Here is a 19,385-nt window from a genome sequence, read left to right on the forward strand (position 1 = left end):
TTTCAATGCATATTCATTGGGGAAATCCTGAAAGCCCGACTGGGCTCGGGGACTTTGGAGACCCCTGCATTAGATCAATATACAGTAGACTCTCTGCTAACTGGAACTCAAATAACCAGAACTCTCAAGCAACCAGAAAAAAAATATCTAAAAAATACTGTAATACTTTAAATAAAAATGAAAATAAAATCAATTTCTGGCGAAATTTAAGTCGCCACACCTGAGTACGGCCACGCTTTGCCTACCACATGTCCAGTAGCTGGCCTGGAACAGTTTATAGTATGGGGTATAGTATTAGTTAGGCCTTTTTTTTTTAATAGTAATTCTCGAGCAACCAGAAACTACATTTATCCGGCATCTATCAATTCCTCTGGGAACCGATTAACTGACAGTCTGCTGTATAATGCTTTTAAAAATCAATATTTTTGTTTCAATCCTTTGAAAAGAGCATAGGATAACTGAATTTATAATTTCCACATTATACTTTAAACCTTCTTTCATTTCTGCTAGAACTGGCCAAAGGCAGCCTTGTTTGCAGTTTCTCCTGAGCGCTTCCAGCTCAATTGTAAATAGCCTTTTAGCTTAGAGCATCCATTTTCAACTACCTGGGCAGTTATACCTGCTGCATATCCTCTGCAGCCTTGAGGCCCGGGGCAATTGCCTAGTTTATTACCTCCTCCATCACCAACTCTGCAGTTAACCCCATTTTGCTTTTTTTAGATCACTTTCCCAACTAGGTTCAGTAAGTAGAAGGGTTCTCTTCAACCAAGTACCACGGACAGCAGGAAGAGATGCCTACTGACCTAGCTTCAGGTAAAGCTAATTGAGCTGTGAAAGAACAACTAAGTAATAATAATTGTGCCTGTTTAATATAGACAAGCTTAGAAAAGTAGATAATACTGTTAGAAAATGATAGATTTCTAACTGTGCTCCACCATTTCTAAACTCCTCTTATGTATCTTCTATCTTGCTCTAAAACAATCCTACATGTATTCAGAACGTCCAAATCTCTCAGGATTTTCTATGTGCAATTTTCCAGGCATAAGCTTCAACGCTTGCATCTCTCCTCCTTCAAGGGAAACGTGGTTCTAGTGGGTGTGCATTCACGCACGCTATTTGAAACACGGAACAGTTCTGTAAGACACACATAGCATTCTTCTGCCACTGATTTCCTGGCTAGGTGCTTGCATTTCAGCACACTCTTGGCTGCTTCCTGCAGGCAGGCACATCATCAAGAAAGTGTCTCAGTTGTGACTTTCCACAATTCCTGTAAGAGAAAAAGCAGGTGCACTTAACTAAGGTAGCTGCAACACAAATACCATCCTGGCAGTGAAGGAACTATGAATGTTAATCAGACATATTCTATACCTAACACCACAACAAGGTGCACTAGACCAGTGGTTTTCAACCCAGTCCTCAGGGATTACCTGACCAAATGGGTTTTTTAGGATATCCAAAATGAACATACACGAGATCAATTTGCATACATTGCCTTCTTGGTATGGGAATCGCTCAGTCTCTCATGCTTATTCATTGTGGATATCATGAGAACTCGACAGGCCAAGTGGTCCCGAAGGACTGGGTTGAAAACCACTGCTTTAGGGAACAATGAGTGGAGGAATGGCTTCAATCAAAGGACCGAGGCCTAGGGAAGCCAGGGTTCAAATCACCCTGTGGCTGCTTATGATTTTATTTGACTTGAAATACTGCCCTTCTGACAAACAAAATATAACAGCAACAAAAACCAACCAGAGTAGTTAGGCAAGCCATTTAAGCCTTAGGTACAAACTTAAAATAAGCCAGTCATTTCTGAATGCAACTCATCTTGAGCTGCTACTGAAACAGCATGCGCTAACTTCAAAATCCCTACCCTTCATATTTTCATTGAAAACTCATATATTTATATTTATTTTGAGCCCAATTCTTGTATTTCTTCCACTGTAGTACAGCACTAAACATACTATATAGCTCTGCAGCAATAAAAAATGTTTGAAAGTAAAAGTCTTCGACAGTTTTCTAATCAAAATGCAGCCATGGGGTTGTTAATAGCCATTTCTGATTAAAACGGTCTATAATTTTAGGAACAAAAATTTGGATGAGGCAGTTTGGGTTTGGTTGCAGCATTTCAGAATAAGCTATGCATGACTTCTACAGGGCAATTCTGTAACTTTAGGATATCTTGAAAACCTGACTGGCCAGGGGGTACTCCAGGACCGAGTTGAGAAACACTGTTTTATGGTATGATATGCAATTTCCATATTTATATCCCGCTCAACCACAAAGTTCCAAGTGGGTTACAATAAAAGATAATACAATATAAAAAAATTTACAAACCGTTAAATACATCTTAAAATGTAATCGAAATATCCATCCTACTTAATCAAAAATATTTCTGAAATAACCATGCTTTTATCACTTTCCTAAAAAGCCCGATATTAGACACATTTCTTATTTCACTGGGCAGAGAATTCCAGAAGCTGAGGAAAAGGCAGAGAGGGAAGGGGCTGAGATTCAGAAAGGTCCAGCCTATAATGAAATGTTTATTAAAGTTGTTTTAACCGCACTTCGGTTTACCAACAGTACAGTGTACAAAATATAAAAACAAGAAATAAAAAGAATGCCATAAAAAAATAGGAAAGCAAAGGAAAAACAATAAAGAAAGAAGAGAAATAAAATATAAAAATTTAGTTAAATCTAAATAATTAGAAAACAGAAAAACAGGATCGTAATTTACAAAACATTCTTATAGAAATGCTAAACCAAAAAGATGCGCCTTAACCATTGATCTAAATTTTACATGACAGTTCTGAATGAATCGTAACTGGAAAAAATTCCACAGGCGAGGAACTGCTGCAAAAAAGGCAGACTTTTGCGCCAATGCCAAACGTACCAAATGAACAGCAGGCAAAGTCAATTGGTGATCAGTCAAACGTAGGCTATGAGAAGGCTTATAGGGAACTAATAATTTTCCTAAGCACAGCCACCTTCCTCATCTCAATGCTCACCTGAAATTATGCTCAATTTAAACTTCTTACTGGAAAATGACACGGGGACCATTTACCGCGGTAAACCATGGTCACCGCAGTAAATACGCAGAAATGGAGACATTTGCAACTGGTTTACTGCAGGAATGGGGACAAGACCTTTTACCACCCCGTGGGAGCAGTGAAAAGTCTTGCTCCTGTGGTAAAAAAATTGTGCCCACGTCAAACTCAGCTTCTCCTCCCCAGTTCCTCTTTTGTCTATTTTATTTTCAGGAGCCAGCCATGCCACGATGAAGACAGAAGGAACCCAAAAGCATAGCCCGAGACCAATGTGATTCGAAGAATAAAATTACTAGACAATAAAAGGTAGAAAAAAAATAAATTTTATATTTTGTGATTAGAATATTTCAGATTTGAAATATGTATTCTGCTAGAACTGGTATTAGACATAACTGGGGACCGCAAAGCCCAGGCTGTGCTTCTTTAGCTTCCAGCTGGCTTAGGGATCTCTCTCTCTGACCAGGGGGCAGTTGCCCTAGTTGCTCTCCCCTAACACTATTCCTGCCATGTGTGACTGAAGTATTCTGTTAGCTTGACTTTTCTATATAGCATTCTGTAGTAATTTGGTTTGTTGAGTTTTCAGAATAGTGAAGGGGATATTTGTGAAAGGGAGGGGAGACAGGGATTTTGTTGATCCTTGTTGCTCTGTATTATTTGTGTTTATAAAATGACAATTGTACAGAATATTGTCTCTTTAAATACTTTAATAAAATAAGTTCAGTATAAAATCATAATTATTTGAGGCTTGTGCGGATGGGATCTGACAGTTTGCGGGGACGGGGACTGAACTCACAGGGACGGGGCAGGGACGAGCTCACGGAGATGGGGCGGGAACAGTGATAAATTTTTTCTCCGTGTCATTCTCTACTTCTAACCTTCAGGTGGAGATGATGGGGAAAGCCTCCCAGATTAGAAGTAGTAAAGGCACATGGAATTTAGGGTTGGACTTACCTGATATGAAGGTTTACCAAGCTGAAACAAGTTTCAGTTGGGAAGATAGGAGAAATGACAAAGGAATCTCAAATATCACAACATTCAGAAGCGGAGAGAGTTAGGAATTCAGAACAATGGTATTTTAATTTAACAGACTGCTGTAATTAAACATCTTAATGTAAGCCTTAAGTAATCATTTTGGTAAACTGGGCAGGAACAAATTCATAAAATAGCACTTACCAACTGCTCAACACGCTCATAAACAAAGAACTGGGGGAACGCTGGTTTAATAGGCTCCGCAGAAAATGTCATTTTCCCATCTGTGATATTCTCCAGATCATGCAAACACTTTCGAAAATGATTGTAAGCATCACAACTGATATCCATGTGTCTTAGCGTGAAGTTCAATCTGAAAGAAAACAATTGCTCATGGTAAAGTACAAGAAGGTGAATATTCATGTCCGAACATGCTTTCCTGATCTTTTACATAGGAAAAGTGAAAGCAGTTTACATACAGGTACTTCAAGCATTTTCCTATCTGTCCTGGTGGGCTCACAATCTTTCTAATGTACCTGGGGCAGTGGAGGATTAAGTGACTTGCCTAGAGTCACAAGAAGTAACGTAGGGTTTGAACAACTGTAGTAAGTTTGATTAGTGCAATGGAGTGTTCTTTGGCTTACCAAGTTACCAAGTCTCCCTTCTACAATTATTATAGAATGTACCTGCCAAGATGATTTTTGGAGAATTAAATTACGAGAAGGCGACTCCTTACTTGATGAAACTTCATTGGTTACCTGTAAGAGTTAGAATAGATGGGAAGATTTCCAATAGAACAGCATATGAGTCCAGACTAGTGGGTCTATGCATCTTCAGGTACAAGGACTTGCAGAAGGTATCATCTACTTTTTCAGCTCCACCTCCCTTTGTCACTGGGCATTGCCCTCTCTCCTCAATTCATACCAAATCAATGCAAACCCCTAAAAGAGGATAAATAACAAGGGGGGGGGGGGAGACACAGGGAACACCCTTCTTACTGGCTTTTGATCTGCTCTGCAAGAAAACTTATGCAATTAACAAATGCAACAAGCATGAGCAAGGTGGAGTGAAAAACAAAACCACCTATCTGTGTGCAAACAGCATTAACACTTATACTGCTCTGAAACCATTGGTCAGAACCCTCAGCAAATAAAATGTGATCACAAATCTTCTCACCAGCAGCTTCTCAGATAGTTGAAATAAGACAAACCTGTAGACAGAATGAGGCTGACAAGGTTAAGACTGAAAGCAGGCTTTACTGAAAAATGACAGGGCAGGCGTCTGGACTCATATCCTGTTCTACTGGAAAGAAGATTACTTAGGTAAGAACCTAAATTTCGCTTCAAGTGCAAACAGCATATGAGGCCAGACTAGTGGGACATACCAAAACAGTCTCTTGGGTCTAGAACAAGACAGAAAAGTCTGCTGAGAGCATTGAGGACTTGAAAGAAAAGTGCTGCAACATCCACTTTATAGGATTTTGTAAATGTATGGATAGAGGACCATGTAGCTGCCCTACAAATTTCAGCAGAACAGCCATGGATTCTGCTGAAGAAGCCGACACCCATTTGTTGAAATGAGCTTTTACTGACACTGGGGATCTCTTACCACTACCAAGGTAAGTTGAGTCCATCGCCGCCCTGATCCATCTTGAAATTGTGGCCTTAGAAGCTGTCCTACCTCATCAGCTAGTCAACACAAAAAGGTATTCTTCTGACAAACGAAATTCATTTGTAACCTTCAGATAACAGAGAAGCCTGACTCTCCTGACATCCAGTGAAGCTTTCAGCCTGCATAGGTATGCGCGATGCACAAATAGAAGATTAGATTAGATTATCCTGTGTCTGCGAACCGGAGCGTTGAACTACAGGCAGTTTAATTTTTTGATTCACGTGAAAGGACGACGCCACCTTCAGAAGAAATGAAGGCACCATGCGTACAGACACTCCTGCTTCTGTAAATCTGAGGAACGGTTCTCTACATGACAAAGCTTGGAGCTCTGAGACTCTTTTCACTGAAGTAATAGCAACCAGGATAACTGTCTTTGATGGCGAGATCCATCAGCAAAGCCTCCTGCAGGGGTTCGTATGGCGCTTTATTTAGTACCCTCAAAACCAGGTTAAGGTTTCATGTAGGAAAACGCTGATGTACTGGAGGACACAGATATAATGCTCCCCTCAAACTGTGAAATGTCCAGATGGGAAGCCAAGGTCTTCAACAATGCTCAGAAGCACGAGAGACTTGCCACCTGCACCTTGAGAGAGCCCACTGCCAGGCCCTTCTCTGGAGAAATGTGAGAATCTCTGGAATCGAAGTTCTGGCTGGTTCTGTGTGTTGTACAGCATACTATTTCTGAAATGTCTTCCAAGCCTTCACAAGAGCCACCATCGTTAGTTTCTTAGATCATAGGAGTGTAGACATGCCAACTTCCAAATAAAGGGGACTTGTATACCACCTTTTTGTAGTTATACAACCACATTCAAAGTGGTTTACATACAGGTACTTCAAGCATTTTCCTTATCTGTCCTGGTGGGCTCACAATCTATCTAGTGTACCTGGGTAGGAGGAGGATTAAGTTACTTGCCCAGGATCACATGGAGCAGCACATAGTTTGAACCCACAACATCAGGGTGCTGAGGCTCTAGCTCTAAACCACTACACCACACTCTTATCCTGCCTATCATTGGCCAGGGGGGAAACATATATAACAACTCCCTTGTCAGCCAAGGTTGTACCAGAGACTCCATCCTGGCACTTCTGGGCTCAATTCTGCAGCTAAAAAATGAGCTGCCTTGCCATTGCATGCTGATACCATCAACTCGAACGATAGTTGTCCCCAGTGTAGCACAATACTGTCAAATGCTTCCTGGGACAATGACCACGACCCTAGGTCCAACGTCTGGCAGCTGAGAGAGTCTGCCTGAACATTTTGTATGCCTGCCACACGTACTGCTGATAAAAGCCTGAAGTTGGGTTCTGCCCAGCGAAACTGAGACTCCAGTTTGAAATGAGCACTTTTGGTTCCTTCTTGTTGGTTGACATATGCTACCACGGTGGCATTGTCTGAGAAAACTCTGACTGCCTTTCCTTCCAGACTCCCCTGGCACACCTGAAGCGCTAACCGAATTGCTTTTAACTCCAAGCTGTTGATTGACCACTGCTTCTGAGAGGGAGACCAGCAACCCTGGACTGGATGAATCCTTGCAATAATCACCCCAGCTGTAAAGACTGGTATCTATTGTTAGGATTACCCACGGCATGATGCAAAGAGGTAATCCCCTGGCTTGGGACTCCAACATCCAGGCCAGAAGTGGAGACCAATGAGACAAAAGCAAGCTCTGTAAAGGATGAAGATGAGCACTGGTGTGGAGGTGGGAGCCAACATCAGAGAAGGATAATCCTGAGTGTGTGCTCGACATCTGACAATTGCACTCAACTGCATGTCCTTGAGGTGGTAAGGTCAGATGTGTTATCGACAATTGGGACAGCTAGCAAACGGTAACGACCCATGTGCTAGATGCATCAGCCAGCCACACTTCTGTTCACTCCTGTCATAGTCCTGCTCTAGGCAGTGTATTTAGCTTAAAACTCTTTTGTTTTAGCACAGTTGACAGTAGCATGGGCCTATGATACTGTCTACTGTGCAGAAAAGCTGGCATTACCTGTTTAACACAGCTTACAACATAGGCGTCGGAACAGGGGAGGCCACAGGGGCCATGGCCTCCCCAAAAACTGGTGCCCGCCCGCCTTCCCGACTCCCAGGGTTTAACTTAAAATGATCGGGCAGCCACTGCCACACTGCTTCAAGGAGCAGGCCTGCCCCCGGAAGTAGAATGAAGACTTCTGAGGGCAGGCCTTCTTCTTGATGCTGCACAGTGGCTGCCCGATCATTTAAAATTGAAACTGCTGCACAATTTCACCGGGCGCCTGGCCCCCCCCCCCCAAACAAGACAGCATTACGCTGCCCCTGGCTTACAAGGGTCCTTTAGTGAAATACTATAATAAGGTTCAAGAGTGAAAAATCAACAATAGTTATATGGAGAGGTACAAAATAAGCACCTGTATATAATATGTAAACCACTGATTGCAACCACAGAAAGGCAGTATATCAAGTCCCATCCCCTTTCCCTAAGAAATTTGGGATTAAACAGAGGACTAGTGTTAAGGGAATTCATACGGTGGTGCCCTTTTACTATAGAGGGTGAACAATGGCAGGCCCCTGGAAAAAATTATATTTTGAAATCTAAAACACACCGATTGTAATAGCAGGGCTGTCATTTATATAGTGATATGCCCCTGTAACTTATGCTATGTTGGGCGTACCAATAGCGCAGCAGTCTCAAACTCAAAGCCTTTGCAGGGCCACATTTTGGATTTGTAGGTACTTGGAGGGCCACAGAAAAAATAGTTAATGTTTATTAAAGAAATGACAACTTTGCATGAAGCAAGTACCTACAAATCCAAAATGTAGATTATCTGAAATTATCAGAAGCAATTAAGGGAAAGATTTATAAATTATAACCGTTATAGTTTATAAATCTTTCCTTAACTGAAACATGACGGCAGATAAAGGCCAAATGGGCCCATCTAGTCTGCCCATAAAATATGTGCTGGGATTTGAACCTATGACCTATGGAAGATGGGAACAGGGGTTTATCTCATTGAGCCACAGCACCTTCTGCTAATTTCAGCTATACACAGCTGAAAGCAGTGCAACATGTAGAAAGTGAAAAACTATCAAAGTACCGTATCTACTGCTAGAAACAAGATTTTGGACCAACTATTTTGAGGCCCTTGGTATTAAAAAGAATGATTCTTTATGGAAAACTTGTGCCTTAAGTGTCCGATGTTCACGTTCTGGAAGGTTGCCCGCCTCACTGCTGTAACCTCACGCAAGCGCTTTCCTGCTTCTGTACGCGATTGTCCTCTCCTCACAATCGCATACAGACGCAGGACAGCACTTGTGTGAGGTGAGGCAGGCAATATTCCAGAACATGACCGCCGGACACTAAGGCACAAGTTTTCCATAAATGAGCATTCTTTTTAATGCCGAGGGCCTCAAAACAGTACCTGGTGGGCCACATGCGGTCCATAGGCCGCGAGTTTGAGACCACTGCAATAGAGCTATAAAGGTACATCTAAATGAACACAAGTCCAGAATCATGACTAAAAATGAAAATGCTTCTATGGTGTAACATTGGATTCAAAATAAACATCAGATAGAAGATATGCGATGGTGTGTTATTGACCAGGTAACAGTAGGGAGGGAGGGTGGAAATTTGGAAAAGATATTAAATTTGAAGGAACAGCGCTGGATCTATAGGTTAAAAACAGTAATACCAGAATGGTTGAATAACAAACTAGAGTGGGCGTCTCTATTCTGAACTGTGAGATTTTCATTGGATGGATGAGTAAATCAGCTGGAAGGGAGGTGTTTAAAAGAATGAGTAAAAAACACTGCCATCATCTTTGTCTCAGCAAATTAAATGAGAGCTTAGATGGTTTATGATGGCTCTGGTATGCAAAGTGCTTTTTATCTTATAGTTCTAAGTAAGTAACATTGTAGATGTGATTAATGATGGGTTGTTTTATTGCAGGGAGAATCCTTGAAAAAGCAATTTTGCAAACCATGTCGGATTAAATCTCCCCAGACCCTAGACAAGGGCACTTTAAAGATAAGTTCAAGATAGTTATTTATAAAAATATTTAAAGCACTACCCGTTAGGTGAAAATTTGCTATATTTTAAAGAAAAACTGCATAAAAATAATATATATATATATAATATAATAATAATAATTCATTTTCTTCTATACCGCCCTACCAACAGTTCTGGGTGGTTCACAACAAGGAATAAAACTGAACAATTCAGCGAAAGGCATACAATTTCATAATAAAAAACAATACATCGTAAGCTATCAAATGCAGCAAAGACTATTATTCAATTTAAAAATATTATAAAGTCTAATGAAGAGAAACATATAATATATAAAAAAAATTGCCTACAGTCGATTCTTCTAAAAACCGATCAACTAATGGTTGAACCCATCACAATTAAAAACATCAATCTAATTTATCAAATAAACGGATCTATGATGATAAGGCAATGAGATATTTTGAGCGGTGAGTGGCGTCGCTGAGATCCTGAAGAATGTATAATGAATGAATGTGTGAAAACAACTCAAGATATGAGGTTCTCATATACTATATGGAATACTTGAAATAATATAAAATTTGGGTCTTTAAAATAGCTGGCATTCCCACCAAGGCAGCCCCCTCACCAAAGGGGTTTGGCTTTAGAGCCTGTTGCTGACATAGAGGTAGTATATAGGAAGGTTCCATCCCATCTGACCTTCAGTCAGAGGAACATACCCTGAACCAAAAATGATAAAATGGGTGGAATGACTTCCTTATGAGGAAAGGCTAAAGCTGCTAGTGTTCTTCAGCCTTGAGAAGAGATGGCTCAGGGAAGATATGATAGAGGTCTATAAAATACTAAGGTGCGCTAGCGTTTTTAGCGCGCGCTAACTGAAAAATACTAACGCAAGCTCTATGGAGGCGTTAGCGTTTAGCGCATGCGGCATTGTAGTGCGCGCTAAAACCGCTAGCGCACCTTAGTAAAAGGAGCCCTAAGTCAATTATTCTTTACATCTATATCATATCAAAATTTTAGGAAACTATTAAAGATTGAAAATGTATTTCATTGTGTTGTAGCAGCATTTTACTTTTGTTAAACCGCATACAGCTGAAGGGTAATGTGGTATACAAATGTTATATTATGTTATGGAGTTGTGCTTGTCTATGCAGCTAATCTAGGTGGACAATGGGGACAAATTTGTTTGTAGAATAGTAGTCTGCTAGGATTCCCCCCTTTTCCATCGCCCAAAGGATGCCACTATAAAATATATTATAATCGACTACTGTCATTTCAAGCAGCTACTTGGGATACTGATTTTTGTCAATTATTCTTTCCCCTCCCCTCCCCAGTAAATTAGGGCCAGGCAAGGTGGTAAAGTACTAGTGCTGGTCTGTGACTAGTAATCACCTTGCCTGATCTTATGGGTGGGGCCTTAGGCACCTGGCCCAATCAGGCCCTAGGCCCGCCATTCGGAGGATGGAGGGCCTGCCGGCTGGCCGGGTTTGGAACCTGTCCAACCGGCCAATGTAAAGTAAGTAGAGGGGGGGTGTCGGGGGGGGGGGAAGGGGTGCGCCGTGGGCAGGAGGGCCTGGGATCCTTCCTGCCTGTATTTGAGGGGGGGTGGGGGGATCACCTTCCGGCAGGAGTGGTTAGGCTCCCTCCTGCTGGTATTGTTGTTGGGGGGGGGGTGTTTGCGGGTGGCTCGCCTTCTGGCAGGAAGGGTTGGGCTCCCTCCTGCCGGTATTGTCTTAGGGGGGTGCACCTCGGCAGGAGGGGTTAGGATCCCTCCTACCAGGATTTGAGGGAGTAGGGGGGGTTTGGGGGCTCACGCCTCAGCAGGAGGGATTGGGCTCCCTCATGCCCGTATTGTCAGGGTTCGGGGGTGGATTGCGGCAGGAGAGATTGGGCAACTCTCCTGCTGCAATTGCAATCCCCCCCCCAAAACTGCCACAAACTGTGGCAGGAGAGATTAGGCATCTCGCCTGACGGAATCATTGCGGGGGGGGGGGGGAGGGGGGAGATTCTCTAACTGGTGGTGTTTTTGACAGACGCCGGTTACAGAATCCAGCTTTTAGGCAAAGGACTGGCCCCTCCTTCGCCTAAAAGGTCTTGTTTTGGGCGTTTGGGACTTGGATAATTTTTTGGTTGATAATGCGTTCTAAGGTTAGATGTAATGGTGGTCTGGGCGATTAAACTGCTGAATGTAGAGGTAGACCATTCTCAAAAAAACCCCTCATTTTGGATGTTTTTTTGAGAATGGACATTTTCCCTGCTGCTACTTTCAGCCTTTAGGGCCAAAAGGAGACTTAGACGTTTTTTTTTTAAATTATGCCCCTCCATGTGTTCTGTTTATCTGTTGGTGGGGGAAAATGAAGGGAGGAAATCCATGTGTCTGAAGCGGAAGCAAAACACTTCTAAATTGTAATATTTCTGTGCTGCTTGACAGTATAAATATTCTCAATTCAGATTAATTTCTCAGTGTACTGAAGTAGCTTCTACAGCATCTCAGTGGCACTGTATTTCATTACCGCTGTTAAGAACCGCATAAATACAATATGAGAGAGTATTTGAGTGGAATTTTATATTACCCACAATACAAAAGTTTACAACAGGCTCAGTTGTATTCATTGTTAGTGAAGCATCTTTATTACCAGTTCATATCCTTTATACTGCTAATCAAATGTTGTTTAGCATGCACAGAAGCAAGTGAAACTCATTACAGATATGTGTTCCTGTGGGAAATCCAAAGGTCTTATCTTTTTTTTTATTTTATTTTAAAGAGAATGGTCTGAATTCAAATCAGCCATCCAGTATTCCCAAGAGTCTGTGACCTAGGTAAAGAGCAATCATATTGAAACTAAGAAATTATGATTCTTTTTTTTCCCCCAGCTAAAATATCAAAGCTTTATTTGGAATAAGCTCTTGAGTCGAATGAAATGAAGTCTTAGAGGCTGTAATGATATTTTAAATGACTCACATAAGAATGAAAGATCGTTTAGTCATTGGCTCTAAAAGTGGATAATTTTCAAAATGTGTTTACCTTTGGAAAGGAACCACTGGAAAAATTTCTAAGCTTAAACCAGCTAAAAGCATTCATGGCATTTCACAGGATATACTTTGAACTGCATTAGGAATAGGTATTACTGGGACGTGTTTAAGTTTAGAGAGGAAAGTAATGCTTGCAAATTGAGTATTCATATCTGTGGAGGTCCAATTTAGAACAGTTGCAAAGAATTTACAAGTGCAAATAGTAGCATGTATACATGTAAATGCCAGCTTTACAATGTCATTATTTACACCTGTTGTGACAAACTGCCTGTGCCCACTATCAGGAACCCTGAGACTGTAGAGTTCTGGGAGGTAGAAATAAACCAGCCCCCACAAAGAGAGGCATCAGGCATATGCTCCTAAAACTGAGGTAATTTCTCCTAGAGCCACTAGAGGGAGTAGGAGTGCAGTTTTTCTGCCAGACAAGTGCACACTAGTGCTGCCCGATTCACGATTCGAATTGGTTCACCAATTCACTTCGGGTGAATCGATTCGAATTGGTTCAAAACAAAAAAAACCCGGCTTCACGATTTGTCTGACCCTCCCCCCTCTCCCCCTAAAGCAGGAGTGGCAGCTGCCGCACCTGCTTTAGAAGGCGAGGGGGGAGGGTCAGTCGGAAAGTGGTGCTGTCGGCTTTCCACCCCCCACCAGCGTCCAGCTTCCGACTCCCACCCCCTCGGCCTTCCACTCCCCCAGCCTCCCCTAACTGTTTACCTTCCAGCCAGAACAGCCTGCAATCAAGATCGCAGTGTTAGCGATCTTAGTTCCACTTCGGAGCTGGTTCCTCCGTTGCGGTCCCGCCCCTCCTGATGTCAGAGAAGGGGCGGAACCGCGATGGAGGAACCATCTCTGAAGCGGTACTAAGATTGCTAACACTGTGATCTTGCTTGCAGGCTGTTCCGGCTGGAAGGTAAACTGTGCGGGGAGGCCAGGGATGAAGCGGAAGGCCAGGGGGGTGGAAGCTGGACGCCGGGGGGGGGGGGGAATGAGCAGTCCTTCGGGGTGGGACAGGCAGGCAGGCAGGCCTTCAAAGGGGTGGGATAGGCTTTCAAGGGGGGACAAGCCTTCAAGGATTGGGCTCCCTCTTGCCCCGATATCGTCGGGGAGGTCGGGGGTGCCGCGGGGCAAGAGGGCTTGGACTCCCTCTTGCCCCGATGACGTGGGGGGGGTTGGATTCTGTAACCGGTGTTGTTTTTGACAGACACCTGTTACAGAATCCAGCTTTTAGGCGAAGGACTGGCTCCTCCTTCGCTTAAAAGCCCTTGTGTTGGATGTTTGGGGCTTAGGCGTTTTTTAGGTTCATTAGGGGTATAAGTTTAGACGTAGTGTGGTGGTCTGGGCGTTTAAACAGCTGAACGTAGACGCAAGCCATTAAAAAAAAAACCAAAACAACTCCTTTTGGACATTTTTTTTGATTATGGACATTTTCCCTGCTTCTGCTTTCAACGTTTAAGGCCTTAGGCCAAAAGGGGACTTAGACGTTTCTTTTGATTATGCCCCTCCACGGGCCTTAATGCCTCTTCCACCTCATTGTTAAAAAACATGCTAGCCATCATGTGACCTTTTTTCAACCTTTTCTGATTCTTGGAAAATATTTTATCTAGGCTTTCAAGATGGTCTTTTTAAATTACATCCATGCCTAATGCAACTTTTAACCCTGGCAAACACCCCTTTTTAAAAATTTTATTATTTTATAAGTCTTTTTTAAAAAATTATGGTTAGCAGGATTTTTTTTAAAATTTTAGCATCTTCAGTCCAGCAATGACAAATTTGATCACGTTTTAATTGCTGAATTTAGGAACTATGATTGCTGGGCTGCAGAAGCAGCCCTGGTGCTGGGTTCTAGACTGATGACCGTTGTAGCAATGACTGGGTTAAAATTAGTTTGGTGAAGAATTATAAATAGGGGAGAAATCTGCAGATAATTTCAGATGATGGTTCATAGTGCGGTATTCCAATAGAGTTTGGTTCTGATTGATCTAGAAATCCAATGGAGCAGGAAAATTAAGTGTCAAAAATGAAAAACTCCAAAGAGAAAAACAGCAATAAGAGTTTAAAAACAAAAAAGCATGACCGATGACTGATAAAGTTGACTTTTAAAAAGCAGTTAAAATCTTATTTATTTTCCCAGGCACTTTTATGTCAGTAATAATTGATGAGCTGTGATTTGATTTTGTTGTCAGCTGTAGACTGGCAGGAGGGAATTGAGACTGTGTTCATGCATTGTATCTGCCTGGTTGTATTTGTTTTAATATTTAATGTTTTTTAATTATGTACGTATTTCTGTGAGCAGCTTAGCTTTGTGATAAGCAGGGTATAAATTTGACAAATAAATAAAAGCAAGCAAGCAAAAAAAAAAAAAGCAACGACAAGGATGATAAGAGTTTAGGGAAAGCGAAGGGGGACTTGTATATTGCCTTTGGCAATCAAAGCAGTGGGCATTGGAGGACTGAGTGACTTGCCCAGGGTCACAAGGAGCAGCACTGGGATTTGATCTCACAACCTCTGGGTGCAGAGACAGCAGCTCTACCAGGGAGCCACACCTTCCATCTAAGAACATCTATAACAAACAACAGAAACACTACACATATAGGTCTTTATTTTTCATCTGAACCAACGCAGCTTCATGAGGCCCTCCTATGACTATGGGTTCCTTATACTGAAGTACAGTAACGTACACAGCACTTATTGTGTGGCAAGTATAAAAGCCGGTGCCGTAACTGTTGGGGTTGATCTGAACATCTTTTATTGCACTATCTCAGAGATCTCAAAGTCCCTCCTCGGGGGCCGCAATCCAGTCGGATTTTCAGGATTTCCCCAATGAATATGCATTGAAAGGAGTGCATGCACATAGATCTCATGCATATTCATTGGGGAAATCCTGAAAACCTGACTGGATTGCGGCCCTCAAGGAGGGACTTTGAGACCCCTGCACTATCTATAACAGTGACAGCATGTGGTATGCAACCATGCACAAACTGCAATGTGCAGCCACACCCATTCCCTACCTATTGTCACAATCCGTCCCCTGTGGCTCCGCTCATCCCAGAGCTGCCGGTGACTAAACCCTATCCAGTCATACAGCGAGCTAACCACGGGGATAGGATTGTGACTAGTCCCAGGGGAAAAGGTGGATTTCCCTTTAACTTAAAGCAGGCTGAACTGCAGGGAGTAGAGGAAGGGGAACAGAACAGCTCAGAAGAGCTTCAGAGGAACCTCCCTCCTCCTGTTCACTCTCAGCTGAGACCCATAATGAAAAACCCAAGACAAACTAAGCAAACAGTGCAGGTAACTCCTCCCCCTCAGAGAGCAGGGTGTGTTCGGTTGAACAATATAGAGGCTGCTCTGAGGAGAGGAAAGTTAGTTGGCCCTGAGCCAGCTCAGGGAAGGGTCTCTCCTGATTATGTTCCTGACTGTGAGGATGTGATAATGCAGGAAGCTGACACTGACCCTATTGCCAACCAGCTAGCTCTGCCTGAACCCATGGATTGGGGAGAAAACCTTGGACTGCCTGAAGACATGCTCCTGGAGTGAGGATAAGTGGCAGGTCTGGAGGTTTGTGCAGGCAGGAGCTTTCTCTGTTTAATAGAGTATTGTTGTGCAGTAGTGCTGTGTGTGGGAAACTGCATAGACTTGTGCTAAGAAAAAAAAAAAACGTTTTTTTTTTTTGTTAATTCAATTGGCCTGAATTGGGGACTCATGTATGTGAATGTGAGGGAAGTAAATGTTGTGATTTTGGGGAGAATTCACTTAAGATCCAGGTTGGGATAGTGGGGCCATTATTGGCATTCTGAAATATCAGAAAAGTGATAAGTGAATTCCTTTACTCCCCTCCCCCACCAACAGCTTCTCTGTTGGTTACAGCCCAGCTTTAAGACTTGCTGAGCTTGGAGGCCCAGAACTTGTGTGAGGGAAAAAAGGTTCCTTTGCCTTCTTAAAGGTAAAGACAACCCCTCTAAAGTTCTGTTAGTGATTGCAATACTGAACTGTTACTTACCTGAATTGCCTGATTGAAGGTAGCAGTGGTAAACCCATTCCGGTGGGTCCACTCCATACTTTATTTTTGATATTTGGATAAAGCATTCTACTTGGACTTTGATTTTGCTTTGAATGCTTAAGGGAGACGTTGCTCCCATCATCGCTTCAATGAATAAAGTGACTGTGAACAAGTAAAGCTGATTTGTTTATTTTTTATATTGGATTTCTGACAAGTAAGGATATACCAGCAGGACTTCCTTCCTTCATCGGAAGCACGCCGGAGTTGCGCTCGGGTGAGCAGAGACCGGGTTCCGGAAAATACAGGTACCGGCTCTGTCACACTATAAGCTATCCCATAATGGGGTATGTAGTTAGGAAGTGCTTTGAAAATGAGCCTCTTAGCTTGCCAGTGCACACGACCACGCCTGGATTACTGCAATATGCTCTATCTAGGTCTGCCCAAGACTAAGGGCTCCTTTTACTAAGGTGTGCTAGCGGTTTTAGTGCGCGCTAAATGCCACGTGCGCTAGATGCTAACGCCTCCATAGAGCTTGCGTTAGTATTTTTCGTTTAGCGCATGGTTTGCACATGCTAAAAACGCTAGTGCACCTTAGTAAAAGGAGCCCTATATGTAGAGCACTACAACAGCTGATGATTGCAGCGAGATTGATTGCAGGAAAACCAAGGATAGCGCATAGTACCCCGGTATTAAAGCGATTACACAGACAAAGAAGTTGTCATAAAGTGTAGTCTAGTGTGCATCAGACCTTATATGGGTCAGTTCCTTTAGGTTTCCATACTCTCTGGCAGGTATATCAGCCCGGTAGAAAATTAAGATCTGAAGGAGGGATGAGACCGATTTCCGTGAAGGAACACAGTGTTTAATATGTAAGATCAATGCTTTCCATAGCTGGGGTGAAGCTCTGGAATTCCCTCCCTGGAATCCTGAGGAATTGTACAGATCGCCTGCAATTTAAAAAAATGCTGAAAAAACACAATTATTTGCTGATGCTTTTCTTTGAAATAGCATTGAAGAATGATTCAGCGTCGATACATATTGAAGAGAATTTTGATGGTTTTGTACTTTTGAACTTTTCTTGGAGTGTCATGCTTATGTGTGGCATGAAGGGATTTTTAGTTTGATTTTTTGTTGATTATATTTTGTAAGATTATAAATGCTATAAATGTGCAGCAGCGGCCAAAAAAAGAAAATAGGATGCTAGAACTTATTAAAAAAGGGATGGTTAACAAGACTAAGAATGTTATAATGCCCCTGCATCGTTCCATGGTGCGACCTCTTCTGGAGTATTGCGTTCAATTCTGGTCTCTTTATCTCAAGAAAGATATAGTGGCGCTAGAAAAGGTTCAAAGAAGAGCGACCAAAATGGTACAGGGGATGGAACTTCTCTCGTATGAGGAAAAACTAAAACGGTTAGGGCTCTTCAGCTTGGAAAAGAGGTGGCTGAGGGGAGATACGATTGAAGTCTACAAAATCCTGAGTGGAGTAGAACGGGTACAAGTGGATCGATTTTTCACTCCGTCAAAAATTACAAAGACTAGGGGACACTCGATGAAGTTACAGGGAAATACTTTAAAAACCAATAGGAGGAACAAAAATTTCACTCAGAGAATAGTCAAGCTCTGGAACGCGTTACCAGAGGATATGGTAAGAGCGGATAACGTAGCTGGTTTTAAGAAAGGTTTGGACAAGTTCATGGAGGAAAAGTCCATAGTCTGTTATTGAGAGACTTATGGGGGAAGCCACTGCTTGTCCTGTATCGGTAGCATGGAATGTTGCTACTCCTTGGGTTTTGTCCAGGTTTATAGTTTATTTAGTTTTTGATTAAACGCTTTTTCGTTTCTTCAAAGAGTTGTACAGAATATAAAATAACAGTTCAACAAAAAATGTAACAATTAAAACATACTTTCTATAAACTACGAGACTGACAACAATACGTGCTAGGTTATTATAGACTAACAAGCAATCAACACAAGTGGAAAAGGGGGGGAGAAATACAATTGATAAAGTAAATGGGAGAAACATTTAAGGTAAACACAAAAGGGAATGGGAAAGTAGATGTAGGTTAAAGAACAGATTTAAATTAATCTCTAAAATACAATATTTCAGTTAAAAGCATCTTTAAAAAGAAAGCATTTTAAGTTACTTTTAAAATTTTTTAAGTTTTTTTCCATTTTTAAGTAAAGCGGAAGAGCATTCCAGATTGTAGGGGCTGTAACAGAAAAAGTGGAGGTGCGGCGTGTGCCAATAATTTTTAGAGAAGGAATATTAAGATTAAATTGAGATATAGATCTTAAAGATCTCGGTGGGTCGTATGGAATCAATAATCTATCTATGAAAGCTGGGGTATTAGTCTGGATTGGCCACTGTGAGAACGGGCTATTGGGCTTGATGGACCATTGGTCTGACCCAGTAAGGCTATTCTTATGTTCTTACATGAGCCACGTATAAGACAATCGAGCCATTGCAACATCACTGATGAGGTTGGCTCTGAGACACTGTGGAATGAGGCATTATGACATCACAATCTCAGCTCTGGAATGTTGCACTCATTGGGGGTTCCGGAATCTTGCTATTCTTTGAGGTGCTGGAATGTTGCTACTCTTTGGGTTTGGGCCAGGTACTAGTGACCTGGATTGGCCACCGTGAAAAGGGCTACTGTGCTCGATGAACCATTGGTTTGACCCAGTA

General features: G+C 42.2%; 1 protein-coding gene across 4 annotated transcripts in view; it reads right to left on the minus strand.

The window, feature by feature from the left end:
* Positions 1 to 254: 254 nt before the first annotated feature.
* Positions 255 to 19,385, minus strand: part of METTL22 (methyltransferase like 22) — a 123,620-nt gene continuing 104,489 nt past the window's right edge. For all 4 annotated transcript variants that reach the window (XM_033962637.1, XM_033962638.1, XM_033962636.1 and 1 more), the window contains 2 exons: positions 4,218 to 4,386; positions 255 to 1,267 (listed from right to left, as the gene is read on the minus strand). In XM_033962637.1, the coding sequence (XP_033818528.1) occupies positions 1,232 to 1,267; positions 4,218 to 4,386 (205 nt within the window). In that variant the 3' untranslated portion in view covers positions 255 to 1,231. The remainder of the gene's footprint in view (positions 1,268 to 4,217; positions 4,387 to 19,385) is intronic.

Source organism: Geotrypetes seraphini, chromosome 11, assembly GCF_902459505.1.
Source record: "Geotrypetes seraphini chromosome 11, aGeoSer1.1, whole genome shotgun sequence".
NCBI classification, from domain to species: Eukaryota; Metazoa; Chordata; class Amphibia; order Gymnophiona; family Dermophiidae; genus Geotrypetes; species Geotrypetes seraphini.